The 16,376-nt window shown below is 38.9% G+C and overlaps 1 protein-coding gene across 5 annotated transcripts in view; it reads left to right on the plus strand.

The window, feature by feature from the left end:
- The window catches only part of secisbp2 (SECIS binding protein 2), an 83,952-nt gene that overhangs the window by 59,144 nt on the left and 8,432 nt on the right, over positions 1–16,376 (plus strand). For all 5 annotated transcript variants that reach the window (XM_072281666.1, XM_072281670.1, XM_072281667.1 and 2 more), the window contains 3 exons: positions 3,747–3,894; positions 8,371–8,524; positions 12,351–12,571. In XM_072281666.1, coding sequence (XP_072137767.1) covers positions 3,747–3,894; positions 8,371–8,524; positions 12,351–12,571 — 523 coding nt within the window. The remainder of the gene's footprint in view (positions 1–3,746; positions 3,895–8,370; positions 8,525–12,350; positions 12,572–16,376) is intronic.

Consider the following 16,376-nt stretch of genomic DNA (forward strand, 5'->3'; position numbering starts at 1 on the left):
CCAGCCAGTCGGTTGGCACAAGTTTCAGTTTCCTGGTACGCCATTAGGGCCTGACATCTTGTGAGGGTTTACCCTCTTGAAGAATATTCTGATGTCAGCCTCCAAGACAGAGATCTCCTTTGGCAGATAGAGTGGACAACACTCGGCTTCTAGACGTTCCAGGTAGGGGCAGCAGGACAGAGGTAGAACACCTGTGCACCACTATGAGTCAATCATGGAGCAAATGGAGGTACTTCTATCTTTACCTGATGCCGTTGTCTGGGTCATGTAGTGAATGATGAAGGTCTGGGGCTGGATTACTGTGTCTGGAGTGTCAGAGATGAGCTATGTCCCTGAAGCAGAGTACACAACAGTCTCTGATGCCTGTCTGGTATTGCAGTCTTGCTCTCAGAGGTCTAAAAGTTTTATTTTTTGGAGACTGTACATTAGCCAGGACGTTGGTGGGCAAATGGGCCCTACCTGGCAGCTACCTTTCCTGAGGTAATGGAGAATTTCCCTGTTCCTCCAGCTGCTGCACTCACTCCCTGGGTGGTCAGGAGACTGCCAGGTCTCTAGTCATTGAAGACTGGAATGATGGTTATTCACCTGGGAGCTGCACACATAAAATTGTCACTCTGCCCTTATCTTGAGCAAATGCCAGCTTAGTGGCATCTTCCCCTGTAGCAGGGTGACTAAAACTGAACACAATATTCCAAACGTGGCCTCACCATTACCCTGACAGTTGATTTGGAAATGAAGTCCCATATCAAGGTCTGTACACCCTAGTAGGCATTTATTTACCACTGACCCCACAATCTAAGTCCCTCTATTTCTTCGTGTTTTCCATTGAACTGAATTTTGACTTGAGCTTCTGCTTTGTTAATATACAGTGGATTCTGGTTAATTGAGACCAGTACATTTTTGCCCAATTAGTCGAAGATTCATGGAATTAGTTAGAAGGATATTTTTAAAAACAAACCGAGTAATAAATTATGTATTTAAATAAAATGCAGAACAAATTAGAATACTACAAATACTACTGCAGTGGTATAAAACTGTAATAGTTCCTAATAGTTATCGATGGAGGAATTCATCCAGAGTACGTAATGAACAGAATCAGTGCGGACACCCAGTGCACTTCCGTTAAGACGGCAGCGAGCTCGGATGCAGCGGCTTTCCGCAGGCCAACCATAGGTGTTTTTGCCTTTTTTTAAATGTCGTTTTTTATGATTGCAAGACAATGATGGACTTTAAGAACTTTGGATACTGCAGGTCTACCTCATCAGTGAGGTGCTCATTGGCAGAGAAGCTGGACTTGGTGTGGACCGTATTGCTGCCTGCTACAGGAGGGCATTGGAGTTGGTGCGTGAAGGCAGCGTGCAGTGTAACAGCGATTGTTTGTCTTGGACATCTCTCTTGCAGTCGCAAGACCCTGTTGGACATTGATAATGTAAGATGCTGCAGGCCCGTTTCCCTTGTTTGTTGGCACGACAGACAGGGACGGAGCTGCGTGGCCTCGGTTATAGCGAGGACTAGTCCTCAAGCCATGGCCTTGCCTGCTGGTGCAGTCCAGGAGAGGAGATGCAGAAGGCATTGCAATGCTGCGTCCATGCTCGGCTGGGGGCTGACATCTCCCGTTGGTGCTGCCGTCCAGTGTTCAGTTGGTGGAATGACAAGCTGGTTTGCACATTTGCGTTTGTCTGCGGACTGCTGGGAACTGCACCATCAATTCGTGGGATATGTTACTCAGGGACCTGGGATATATATATCGTAGTTTTGTTTCATGTACTGCTGCCACAAAAAAATTAATGACATGTGAGTAATGATAAACCTGATTTGATATGGGTCTCTACTGTGGACTGAGAGTGACAAGAGGGCAGGGAGAAGGGAATCGTGGTTGGGAAAAGGAAATGGGAGGGAGCGGGAAGCACTAGCGAGGCATTCTGTAATGACCAATAAACCAATTGTTTGGAATCAAATCACCTGTCTGGTGTCTCAGGCCGAGGTGTGTCTGTTAATAAATACAATATTGTGCAAAAGTCTTAGGCACCCCAGTTATAGTTAAATAGTTTCTCTTAATATCAGAGAAATGTATACAATATACAATCTGAAATTCATGTTCTTCGCAGATATCCACGAAATCAGAAGGGTACCCCAAAGAGTGAGTGGCAGTAAAAACATTAGAACCCCAAAGCTTCTCACCCCCCCCATGCAGAAGCAGCAGCAAGGCAACAAACCTACACCCCTCCCCATTTCAGCAAAAAAAAGCATCAGCACCCTCCACCAACCAAGCCAGCAATGGCAAAGTCCCCAAGGAAGACAGTGATCTGCAGTACAACAAGAACTAATCGTTCATCCAGCAACTTGACAGGCTCTTTCTCCCAAATAAAAGTGCAGAGAGGTGTCACTCAGCAAGAGCGGAGACATGACAAAACAACTCGCTAATTTATGATGATAAAGTCTGTCACATCATTTTATTCCGAGTTCTCCGACTTGAGAGTCGGCAACAAATTCTCCCCCACCGTGTGTGTGTGTGTGTGTGTGAGAGTGCATGATTTGCCGACTACAGGGCCCCCGACAGCTGATGCACTGTTCCCGGTGTTCCTCGTTCTCTCGCAACATTGTGGTGGGCTTGCCTACAGGGCCACAAAGCCTCAGAACCCCAATGGCGCGATCGTCATTTAGGCTGCGTCCTTGGGATATTGAAAAGCAGCCAGTTGTGAGCCCCCAGGAGCAGGTCCCACCACCATAAAGAACTGAAGTCTGAACATAACTCTAGGTCAGTGTCTCTGACAGAACCCCATCCACCTTGAAAAGGAAAAAGAGGGACGTTAAAGGTAGAAATTAAGCTGTTACTGTGGATGAGCTCAGAGGAGTCGCTGTTCAGCACCATTGTAGCTCCATCCCTCCGAGGCTATAAAAGGTGTCAAACACAAAATACTCTGCAGATGCTGGGGTCAAAGCAACACTCACAACACGCTGGAGGAACTCAGCAGGTCGGGCAGCATCCGTGGAAACGATCAGTCGACATTTCAGGCCGGAACCCTTCGTCAGGAAAGGGTGTCAATATATGTGTGCACAGAGTATATATATATATTTTTAGAGTGATTGTATGTTTGCTTGCTATATTGACTGCACTATGTGTGACTTGTGTATGCTGCACACTTTGGCCCTGAAGGAATGCTGCTTCATTTGACTGTGTTCATGTATTGCTGACTGATAATTAAACTTAAATTTGAACAGATAATGGACTGCCTTTACACGATGCTGTGGACAATTGCATCCTCCAAATCTTCATTTTCACTGTAACATTCAAAATGACTTTCGATATCTTCACGTTCTTTGTAACTCCTAACTTGTTGAAACAGAGAGATAATTTCATTTTCACTCCTGGCTGTTTCTGGCATCTCCAACCCTGAATGCTTGAAATGTCAGTGAGCAAAACAGTTTGGCATTGTCTTAATGCTTATTTCTTGCCAACTATCAGTGACAAAAGTCACTGCTTTTTGAATACAAACACACACAACTGTCACTATTTAAAAACTGTTTGCTCTAAGCACAGTGTAATGTCTAATGTCTACACAAATGCCAGTGACTGACGCTAGTTAGAACTTGTTGGCAACACTCTTCTGCCCCAATTAAGTGCCACAGTGTCTTAAATAAACCAAGGAAATTCCAGTATTTTTCTCGATGAGTTTTTATTCTTTGAATGTTGTCCCAAATAAATATATAAAAACAATCATCTGACATTAATTTTGTTCTGTTAGATTATATTGAAGGAACGAGAAGAAAGGAAACAGCGACGGCTGCAAGAAGAAATGGGATTGATGCCATTAAGCTGTAATCAAGAGGGTCAGGCACTCGCTTCGGATCAGAGTGTAACTCAGGACACAGAAAAAATCTCTGAATTAAATGGCAAGTTGTTTTGTATCTTTGAATAAAAGAATGAATACTGGTAAATATAAATCAGGTGGTATCCTATGGAAAGGGAAGCAGAGCTAATGTTTTAGGCCTTTCAAGGATGGCCTGAACTATTAACTCTGTTTTTCTCTCTCCATAGAGGCTAACTGGCCTGCTAAGTGTCAGCATTTTTCAGTTACCCCATGGTTTAGAGTATTCTGGTTGGTATAGCTAGCTAGTCTAGCAAAAGATAATCGTAAAACAAGTAAGTAAATCAACCAAGAGGGCTGTAGCCCATCACAGTAGTCAAAGGTTTGAAGTTTGTGATGTATCTGCACCAGTTGTTTTTGTTTTGGTTGTTCATTAATGAATGTGGAGTCCTGTACACAGGTCAAACAAGGCTAGAAGGTGGCAAACGGATATCTTTTTTTTGTTGTCCTTTTGATATTTATTTTGTAAACCTTATTTTTACACAGCAGACTAGAGATTCCAGTTTATTTGACTCCAGATGTTTTGTTGACTACTGATCTTATAGCTATTTATTCTTGCCTGTAAAACTGGTCCCATTCTTGATTACATTATATTGCCACCATGTACTCCTTGTATTGCAATTTTAAGGTCCAGCGCTGTGAATTGATTAAACATTCATAGTCATAGTCATAGTCATACTTTATTAATCCCGGGGGAGATTGGTTTTCATTACAGTTGCTCCATAAATAATAAATAGTAATAGAACCATAAATAGTTAAATAGTAATATGTAAATTATGCCAGTAAATTATGAAATAAGTCCAGGACCAGCCTATTGGCTGAGGATAATATTCCACAAATATTTGTCCAAACTTGGTGTGAAAATATTTTGTTTGCAGAGATAAAAGCATAGACCCTTTCAGTAATGCCATTTTAGCATTAGCTAGTTCTGTGAGTTCTATTCTAGTAACTTAACGGTTGGCTATAAACACAATTCCCTGTAGGTCACAAATGAGTAGTTTTTTCCCAAAAGTGTAATATGAAATCTTTGACCTCAATGACACTTAAGAACACTTTTGCAAAGAGAAGACCTGGGTAGTTCAGTACAACCTGGGAAGGAGTTGTTGCCATCAAAGGAATTTTGACAAGCATTGTCTGATTGCAGCTGGGGCGAAGTAACACAGGGAGCCAGTCTGCTAATCAGCTAGAAAACTATTGGCTGCTTAACAAAATAAAGTATGAGCTATCAAGGTGGTTCAGGGTCTGTAAAGTATTGATCTTACATGGAGGAGAGTTTGGATAGCTATTGGCTTTTTCCCTGAGTGATCTTTGCATTGTTTCCTGATGAGTACTGTACCTGAGAGCAGAACCTGGGAGTATGTGCATAAAGTTAGATTTCTGTAAATTAGGTCTTCTGTAACCAGAGTCTTGTGCACATTGTTCTCCATTCAGGGTTGCACTCCTATCAGAACTTATTATTATCGTTGCATTCTTTCCACTTCACTCCATTGCAAGTTCCTCATATGCTCCTAGTTCCAGCATCTGCAGATTTTTTTTTCTTGTTTGTGATTCAGTATTGCAGCAGATATTTTTCATGGGTGTCTGATTCGAAATAAAGCTCTCTTTTAACGGTAATATTGAAAACTATCCTGATATCCATTTTAATTTAATTGTATAATGATGCACACTTCTTGTTAGTTTATTTGCAATGAGCGAAAATTTGTAGATTTAAATAGTGTGATTTGTGTGCTCATCGTTTGTATCGTATATTTACGTAATAAAAGTGCAATATGTAGATTTTTTTTTCCACATGCCTGGTGCTATTTTTGTTTCAATTTACTTGCCTGTCGATAGTAGCCTGCTATTTACAAGATTTTGGATTTTGTCAAGATTAACGGATTATCCAGGGGATAGAGGAATTGGTTTATTGAAAAAGTGATGCCAAGCAGTGGAAGTCCTCCTGCTGTCACTCACTGCCTTTCAGTCTTTGTAGTGCTCAAATTACTCACCATTTCTGTTACACTTATCAACTCGCTTATCTAATTTTTAAAGAATGGTTAGTGAGGTGAAGTTAAAGCTTTGGTATCCATTATGGAACATTATTTATGTGTTTAATTTTTAGACAGAAATTGAAGTACTGCTAAACAGCGTCACGCTTAAGCCGTTGTCAAATTTGCACTCTTCCAAAGCATGTTTTCTGGCCTGTCCTTCTATTCCACTGATAAGGAAAAGTTTTCTATAATTCCACGTCAAAGTGGCGTGGCTGAGCTAACTACAGTCAGCACAAAACAATTGCTCTAGTATAAGTAAGGAGACCTATGACGCACCATGATTCCCGTCAGGCTCTAGTTCCTCAAAAACAATTTAGTAAATTATTACTTATTTGTTGCACATTCATCTGTCTTTGCATGAACTTGCCTGTAGTTCATTGTTTGTAATAATTGTAATATCTTTCAAATTTTGAGCATAATTATACTTCAAAATCAGTTCATTTACTCATTACACTGAGCTAATATTTGCGTTTTAGCATTGATTACAGTATCAACTAACCTTTTGAATTCGATATTGAGACTGATATTGAGCACTGCAAACAGTTTGCTGCAAAAGAATATTTAGTTAAGATATTTCTCTGCACTTGTTTATCAAAGCTATCTGGATATGTAGTATTTGTGAAGCAGATATACGTAGAAAACTAGAACCACGAGTGGCAGGGGTTGACCCTACACTCATTCTTCCCAAGTTCACTAATGGGGAATCAAAATGGACTGTCACTTCACTGAACTCATTGTTTCATGTTCTGTGTCTAGCAAAGTATTGGTTTTGAAAGCCAAAATATTAGCAATGTTTGCTGCTGTCTAGTATGTTAGACTATCTTTTGTTTTTGTAGAAAGTGACTTCTGTTCAGAGCAAACAATAGTAAGCACAGCTGCAGTCTGTATCATTTTAGTTCTGAGGTTCCATCTAAGTTTGTTTCTTATGACTTGTGTTGAATATCTAATAACTTTTTTTTGAGCATGAAATTCATACATTTGATCATAGAATCAGTTGTATAAGAGATAAACCTTGGCCAAATCTTTACTCAAACATTCTTCTACTAGGTAGAAAAACTAGCAAAGTTAATTGGGCTAGAATTTGCAGGACAATAGCAGCAACTGCGTTTGAAACTTCCAAATATGCTTCCATCTTCTCCTGGTAGGGCATTTGAGAACTCCCATGTCCAAAAAGGTAAAGCAAAGTGAAAGTCCAGTTTATTCTCAAATGCACTGTGCAATAAAATACTTGCCCGCAGTCGCATCATAGAACATAGAACAGTACAGCATTTTACAGGCCCTTCGGCCCACAGTGTTGTGCCGACCCTCAAACCCTGCCTCCCATATAACCCCCTACCGTAAATTCCTCCATATACCTGTCTAGTAGTTTCTTAGTAGTCTTTCACAGGTACATAGAAGCATATAAGCAGCATTCACAGAAAAAAAAACATAAATTATACAGAAAAACACCATTAGAGCAAAAAAAAGCAAAGCCTATTTTAATGCAAGGTTGTCAGAGTATTGCTAAACCTTATGCTTATGTTTTGCCAGTTGGTTCAAGACTGAATGGTTGGAAGGAAATGGCTTTCTTGAACCTGATGGTGGTTGGTGACCTTTGTTGGGTTTGCATTAGGTAGTAAGTGAAGCAGTTTGAAGGATCAGCTGACTTTACGTCATCCTAGGCAAACAATGTTCTTGTTCATGATGGCATTGACAGACATGTCAGCTCTTGTGGGTGTGGTCCCATATTTACACCACAAGTACAGTTCACCCTGCTGTGTGGCACTAGTCTCATGCTGAATGAGGTGCACTCAGAAACGAACTATTGGCAGTTTGAAATTACAATAAGAAAACTCCAGCCTTTTTGCCCAGTGTATCTTTCATTCCCAAGGAATGACCTCTGGTTCAGTGAGGAGAGCAGAAGAGCATATCAGGTATAAAACTATGCATACCTAAAGATGAGGTGCCAGATCATGGAAACAGGCATTTAAGTCAATTAGGTCCGCACCAACAGCTAAGCATCCAGTTTTATGGTGATACTATCCGAACCGATTTCATCCGCCAAATTCTGAACACTAAATTCAGGGGCAGTTTACCTGCACGTTTTTGGGATGTTGGAGGAAACTAGATATTTGGCGGGGGGGGTGTGCAGGTAAGCCGGCTCTTGTCAAGAAAAGAATAGGCAACCTCCCAATTTCAAGGAGTACTTATTTAGTAGGAAAAAATTACTCAATGAGAATAAATTTAAAATTACTGCACCATTGCATGGAGTTTTCTAAAGTTCAAATTTGCAACTGTGTGGACAAGTATTGCAGGAAATCTTTCAGTAGATGAAAGGAGGCAGTAATATTTCTGGTCAGTAGAATGCCTTTGATGAAAAAACATTGTAGTTTGTGCTCTTTGTTTTGGTGTATATATCATTCATTGTGAGCTAGAAAATGTCAAATGCTCTATAATTTTACTGCTTGTAATTTACACTGTTTTTGGTTTAGATTCTACAGAAGATTTGACTAATTCTGCACCTTCATCGCCCTGTCAAAGTGTACATTCTCTTTCTGATGCACCAAAAATTTCTGAGAAAATTTGGACAAAAAACATTCTGCCAAATCCCAGTCATCGAAAGATACACAGCAGACGGTTTAGAGAGTAAGTGAATTTCTGGAGCTATATGTTGCAATTATTATTTCTTCTTAACTACCTACTCCAGAGAGGTGTGGAATTTTACATCGAATTCTGTAAAATCCAGATTCTCCAAATTCAGTTTAATACCAAATCTCTTCACTTACAAAAATATTAGCATTTCTAGACTATTAAAGAGTGGAATGATTACTGGCATTAGACTATCAAGGATACACTTGTGCAGTTCTGTCAATGCTCTTTCAACTTGCTTGACTCTGTGTATTTTCTGTGCATCTACTTTCTGAAATTCAACACTATTAAATTTAATATTCACTTAAGTTTCTTGTTAGTACATTTGAATGATGGTAAGATGTCTTGCATCATAAAAGTTTCTACATTCACTAACCATTAATTCTATCCCATTTGGAACCAAAATCAACACTCCCTCTCTAGTCATTCTTCATTTTTTACAAATACCCTCATTGGCATTCTTTTTGTTCAAAATTAATGCTTCATCTTTACTTTTCCTCCATCTGTATATTCAGCTGTTAGCGATGAGGTTGTTTCACCATCCACTTCCTTTTCCAATCCTTTCGATAGTACCCAGACCACATACTTAAATTTTATCCTACACAACAGTAATTCACTATCTTTCTTCATTACCCTTAGTCTATATTTTGGCCCATCATAGTATTTTACTTCTCCTCAGAACAGCTTTCTTCAAACAGTTTTCTTCCTCCTAAATAAGTAGTCACTTACATAATTCCCCCAAGCCCTCTTTCTGAAACCTATGTTGTATTTTGGTCACTCCATCATACATGTCTTCAAAAGACCATCAGACATGTTTGATTTGGTCACTATTATTAACCATAAAGCTATTTATATCATAACATTATGAATTTATTAAGCCATAAATGAGTTTAAATTCCCTTCAAATCCTCAAAAGTGAAAATGTCATTTTTGTTTCATGCCTGCTCATGTGTGTTTCTTGTCCTGATGAGTTCAGTTATTCCAGATAATCCTTCAGAAGCAGTGCAGTGCTACGTAGCCTCAACATTGCAAACAATTTAGACCAGTTTTACTTTTTACTTTGCTATGAAAGTATTATGGTGCTTTTTCCACAAAAGTTTTCCATCGTTCCCACTCGGTCAGAATTTGTCTTTTGACACACAAAGTGTACAAGAGTATTGCTTTTCAATGAAAAGTACTGGCTCTTCTTCCAGGTACATTATTAAATATTTTCCCAATTTTGCCTTTCTAACTGCCAGGAAGATGAAAAAATACATTTAAAAAGATTGCTGGGTGGGGAGTGCAACCATAGATATTGGTTCAGTTTATTCAACAGCATTAATCATCATGGAGTGAATATGTTATTCAGAATGGAATATAGCAAAAAAAAAGTTTTTCACATAGTGGTGAGAGGAACATGTCCAAAGTAACCATAAAGCTTGATGTTTATCAGACATGTGGGTAAGGTGTTGAATGGAAATAAACAGTTTGCTCACAGGATTGAAGACCCAGATTGTATAGACTGTTTAGAAAAGGAAAATAATTAATAAATTAATAGGGAATATAGTTAATAAAGGAAGATGGGAACATAGTTAACAAAAGAAGATGAAGGTTTGATCAAGAAAAAAGCACGTCAGATATAAGCAATTGGTTTCATTTGAGTCCTTTGAAATTTTTTAGGGGATATGGGAGATAATTTTGAGCGATCACGCAATGGCCTCGGCAAGCGGATTAAGGAGAAAGCCGTATATCAGTATTTTAAAAGCAAGAGGATAGCTAGGGAAAGAGCAGGTTCCCTTGGGGACCAAATGGGGGAATTTGTGTAGAGCCCAGGTTCTAATTTGAGCAGATTCTAAGTAAGTATTTCTCATAAGTATTCACGAGGAGGAGGATGATGTGGCTGGTGCAGAGTTAGGAAAGAGCTACATTGATATTCTGGAACATTTGTATCAGGAAGGAGAAAGTGTTAGATGTACATGAAGGTGAATGAATCCACAGAGCTACTCCAAGGTGCTATGGGAAGCAAGAGTGGAGATTGCTGGGGCTCGAATGGAAATTTTTCCAAGTTCTTTAGTTTCAGATGGTGTACCAGAAGAATAGATGATGTTGTTCCATTATTCAAAAAGTAAATGAAGTGGGGATAAGCCAGGAAATTACAAACTGTTAAGCTAGCATCAGTTATAGTAAAATGATTGGGGGAAAAGATTCTAAGGGATAGATTTATGTTCACGAGATGGCTGGGACTAAGATGGGGGACTTAGCATGGTTTTGTTAAAGGGAAATTTGGTTTTACAGATCTGATTGAGATTCAGGTTTTTGAGAAGATAATTAAGAACATTGAGTAGGCAACTGGTGTACATGAACCTCAGCAAGGTTTTGGCAAGGTCCGGGATTGTAGGCTGGTCCAGAGGTTAAAGCACAAGGGATCTGAGGTGCCCTGTCAAACTGGTCCCAAAATTATCTTGATGATTGGAGTCAGATTGTCTGTTGCCAATAGTGTACTACAGGAATCAGTGCTGGAACTATTTGTTTGTCATATTTATTAATGACTTGGATGAGAATGTAGATGGCCTGATTAGTAAGTTTACAGATGACACGAAGATTAGTAGAGTCGAAGACAGCAAAGAATGTTTACTAGTAACACGGGACATGGATCAATTGGAAAGTTAGGTGGAGTAGTGGCACATGGAATTTAACCCTGACAAGCATGAGGTAATGCATTTTAAAATGTCAGGTACTGGTATGACGTGTAGAGTATGGCAGGGACTCTACAAGTGATGATGCATAGGGATGGGTGCTTGTTCATAGTTCCCTGAAAATGACAATGCAAGTGGATAGGGTAGGTATGAAGGCATTTTTGGTATAATTTCCGTCATAGGCTGAGGCATTGGGCATAAGAGAGGGGATGTCATGTTACAGCTATACAAATGTGATCTTGTAGATGTTTTAAGATTATGGCTGGTAAAAATAAGTGAGGTAAGGGCAAGGAAGTAGAGATTTAAGATGAGAAGAGGTAAGTTTAAATAAAGATCTGAGAGGCCAGTTCCCATCTACCTGACGTAGATGGGTTTTGCAGTTGGGATGGACAGCTGGCCAAAGGACCTGTTTCGGTGCTGTATAGCTCTGATTGTATGACTCCTAGTAATACCACTTGCTCCTTTTATCTACCTTTTTTGTTACTTTTAGGTCAAATATGAGTGTGGTTTCATTTGAATATATGAAAGGACCTATGATTTGGTCAGCAGTAAATTTTGTGGTTTAGATTATTTCGTTGTCTTGATTAGTATTGAGTCTATTAGTTTTGAGTATATGTTAACAATTGTTCTGTAGATTAACTGAACTGAGTGGTTTGGTAATGTGTGGTAGTAACTCTGGTTGCTGAGAGTTTAGTTAACTGTAATAGTGGGAAAAAACTGACTGATTAGTGAAAACTCTAAATAAATAATTAATTATGATTTTAACATTTTGCCTACCTGATTATAAGTGAAAGTTCTAATCCATATAATGACAGTTGTGCGCCAATTTCTGAGTACAGATGAGTTTTTAAACATTCCAGTCTTTTGTTCTTGCAGTTCACAATGATTTGATCTCCGAGATCATGTTACAATTGCAAATGCGGGGATCAGTGGTTTTTTTTGGGAAAATTGCTTTGTGAAGCCAATATTCCTAAATTTAATGTACCTAAATTCAGGAATTCTTGTAAAGAGACTGCCAGTGTTTTGTATTGCAAATTTTGTTTTGCATGTCAATGTTTTTTCCTCTCTGATTTATCCAAATCTTCCAACACATCTCTCCAACAATATCACCCTGTGAATCTACACCATGTACTTTTTTATTATTTCAGATATTGCACTCAAGTTTTGTCAAAAGAAGTTGATAATTATGTGACTGACTTACTAAAGGAGCTGGTCCGTTTCCAAGATCGGTTATACCAAAAAGATCCAATTAAAGCTAAGAAGAAACGTAGGATTGTCATGGGGCTGAGAGAAGTGCTGAAACACCTAAAACTGAAGAGGCTGAAGTGTGTTATTATCTCTCCAAACTGTGAAAGAATACAATCCAAAGGTACGTTACTTGTAATTGAATGTTCCTTTATTGGATATAATGACGAAGAGAATAATTGCAGGAAGTATTTTAGTCACAAGCTATACAGATATGTTTTGTCTTTTGGGTCATGCATGATTATATTGCATCCTGCACTATTTTAGCTAAAAAGCCATAGTATAACGTATAATAGTGTAATTTGTACTGTGGGTAGCTGTGCATTACATTAACACTTAGATGACTTATTCTTTTGCAGTTATATTAATTTTGATGCATTATTGTACTGTTTCACTGGCTTGACATTGCAGTGGTAGAATAGTAAAATGTAATACAGTAGATTCCAGTTAATTAAGACACATCAGGACCAGTACATTTTGGCCCAATTAAGCGGCCACCCCGATTAGCTGGTTTCATGGAAGTAGTTAAAAAGATTTTTTTTTTAAATACAAACTAACATTTAATTGAGTAACAAATTATGTATTTAAATGAAATGCAGAACAAATTAGAACACTGCCGATACTACTGCAGTACTATCCTAATCATTATTGATGGAGGAATTCAGCGTACACTGCCGTGTTATTTTGATTGAACAAAATTCACGCAGACATCTAGTGCAGATAATGGACTGCCTTCATACATTCATTCGATTATTGTGTCTTCCAAATCTTTATTTTCATTGTAACATTCAAGATGATTGCCAATACCTTTTATATTCTTTGTAGTTTCTAACTTGTTGAAATAGTGAAAGTGTTTTGATTTCACTTCCAGCCGTTTCTGGCACCTGCAAGCCTGAAAGCTTGAAACCGCAGTGAGCTAAACAGTTCTGAATTGTCTTACTGCTTAATTTTTGCTAACCATCACTGACAAAAATCAATACTTTTTGAACACATGCCCAGGCAACTGGCACTATTCAAAAACTGTTGGCTCTAAGCATGGTGTAGTGTCCAATGGCCGCACTAGTGTAAGCATCTGACCCAAGTTAGAAATAATTCGGCAACAGTCTCCTGTCCCAATTAAGTGGCATACTGTCCCAAATAACTGAAGGGAATCTGGCAATTTTCTTGATTAGTTTTTGTTTTTTAAGAGTTGTCATAAATAAGCAGCTGTCTCGATTAACCAATGGCCCACTTTCCCAGAATCTGCTGTATTTGGTTACCCTAATCCTATTGTATTACCACTTGCTTGTAAGACACAAAATTTAACAATTCTTGCAGCCTATCTTAAGCCTTGGTACCTGTCTCTGCCACACCCACCTCATACAAGATCTATTTTTCCTAACTCTGTGGGATTGCATTTGCTGTGTTTGTGAGTCAATTTAAATTACAAAATGAGAAAAATTGGCCAGCAATGACCAAGATGATGCTATTACAGCAAAGGAAAAGAGTTTTTAATTAAAATGAAATTTCTTGCTGTAAAACAAATGTTTGAAATCTTAAAATAAAACAAAAAAAGTGTTAATAATGGTCAGGTGTGTATAGGTTTATGATGGTTTATCATGTTGGTACAAAGTACAGTAAGCATGAAGATTGTGAACATTTCAGATATCAGTAAAGGACAGCCAAGAAATTAAAGAAAGTATAAGGAGTTGATGAGTAATCAAGTAAGAAACAAAAATGGAGAGTAAGAGCTTCTCTACTTAATCTGGAAAAGATCAACAAAAGTTAAATTGGCTCTCTTAGGAAGGGAAAAATAAAAAAAAAGTAATGTTTGTTTTCATTGAGTAGCAATAGGAAACTTCCTGGAAAAAGAAGAGAACCAAAGTCCTGGAGTAATGAGAAACTAGCATTTAATTTCTTCCGTAACACTAAGAGACCTGATGATTTTAAAAGAGGTGGCTATGGAGGTAGGGATGCACTCCTTTTGATCTTCCAAAAGTCAGTGGGTCTTGAAAGTTACAAACTGAAGGTAGCAATTACATTTCTGAGATTAGGAACAAGTGGGTCATTTCGAGTTGGGGCACATTGGCCAATGAGTTGTAGCAGGTATTGGTACTGATGCCGAAGCTTTTCACTCTGTCTCAATGATTTGGGCAAAGGTACCAAGTATTTTGGAATCTTCAAGGGGATATAGGCAGGTAAAGTGAACGATCAAGGCTATGAAAGCAAGAATACAATGTGGGGTTGTCCAATCAAGAAGAAAAAAACAGAAAATTGGAGAATTTTTTTAAATGGTAGAAAATTGAAATGTTTAGGTGTTCGTGAATCACTTTAAAGATCTCATAAAATTTTAGCAAGCAATTGAAGTTACTGCAGAGGTGCTCCAATGTAAAAGGCCGGCCGTGATATTACTGGATGATTTAGCAAGCATGAAGTCCTGAATGGACCATTCACGCTTCTGTTTATTGTGTATGTACATATAAAATAGCAAGGGGTGTCAGGTTTTTTTTCTCTTTGTTCAAAATATTTCTTTAGGAAATTCCACTTTTTACTCGATAATATCTGATTAATATTAATTTCAAATTATTCTTAAACCTGTCTGATTGGAAGATTTTCAGAGGAGGAGGAGGAGGAGGTGTTTACGGTTTTGAGGAAAATTAGGGTGGATAAGTCCCCAGGGTTTGATAGGTTGTTCCTTCCGACCCTTTGGGAGGTTAGTGCAGAAATTCCAGGAGCCCAGAAGAGAAATTTAAGACTTCCTTAGTCACAGATGAGGGACAGGAGGATTGGAAAATAGCTAATATTGTTCTGTTGTTTAAGAAAGGCTCTAAGAATATGCCAAGAAGTTATAGGCTGGTGACCCTGACATCAGTAGTGGGTAAGTTATTGGAAGGTATACTAAGGAACAGGATACGCAAGTATTTGGATAGGCAAGGATTGATTCAGGATAGCCAACATGGCTTTGTGCGTGGGAGGTTGTGTCTAACCAATCTTGTAGAGCTTTTCAAAGAAGTTGCCAGGAAAATTGATGAAGGCAAGGCAGTGGATGTTAACTACATGATCTTTGGCAAGGCCTTTGACAAGTTCCCACATAAGACGTTGGTCAAGAAGGTTCAGTCACTTGGCATTCAAGATGAGGTGTTAAATTGGACTAGACATTGGCTTTGAGGGAGAAGCCAAAGAGTGGTAGTAGATGGTTGCCTCTCTGACTGGAGGCCTGTGACTAATGTTATGTCACAGGGATCAGTGGTGGGTCTGTTGTCCTTTGTCATCTATATCAATAATCTAAATGATATTTGCGGATGACACCGAGATTGGGGAATGTAGTAGACAATGTGGAGAACTATTAAAGCCTGCAGTGAGATCTGGACTAGATGGAAAAATGGACTAAAAATGGCAGATGGAATTTAATGCTGACAAGTGTGTGGTGTTGCACTTTGGGAGGACAAACCAGGGTAGGACTTGCATGGTAAGCAGTAGGACACTGAGGAGTGCTGTAGAACAGAGGGATTTGGGAATACAGATCCATAATCCCATGACTCCATGTGGAGTCATAGGTAGATAGGGTTGTAAAGAAAACTTTAGGCACATTGGCCTTCATAAATCAAAGCATTGAGTACAAGAGTTGAGATGTTATGTTGAAGGTGTTGGTGAGGCCTGATTTGGTATATTGTGTGCAGTTTTGGTCACCTACCTACAGGAAAGATGTCAATAAGATTGAACGAGTGTAACTTGGATGTTGGCAGGACTTGAGGACCTGAGTTTGTAGGGAAAGGTTGAATAGGTTAGGATTTTATTTGCTAGAGCATGGAAGAATGAGGGGCATTTTGATAGAAGTATTCAAAGTTATGAGGGTATAACTAGGGTAAATGCTTTTTCCAGGGAGGTTGGGTGAGACTAAAACTAGAGGTCATGGGTTAAGCATGAAACATGAAATGTTTAAGGGGAAC

Source organism: Mobula birostris, chromosome 17 (assembly GCF_030028105.1).
Source record: "Mobula birostris isolate sMobBir1 chromosome 17, sMobBir1.hap1, whole genome shotgun sequence".
In the NCBI taxonomy this organism is placed as follows: Eukaryota; Metazoa; Chordata; class Chondrichthyes; order Myliobatiformes; family Myliobatidae; genus Mobula; species Mobula birostris.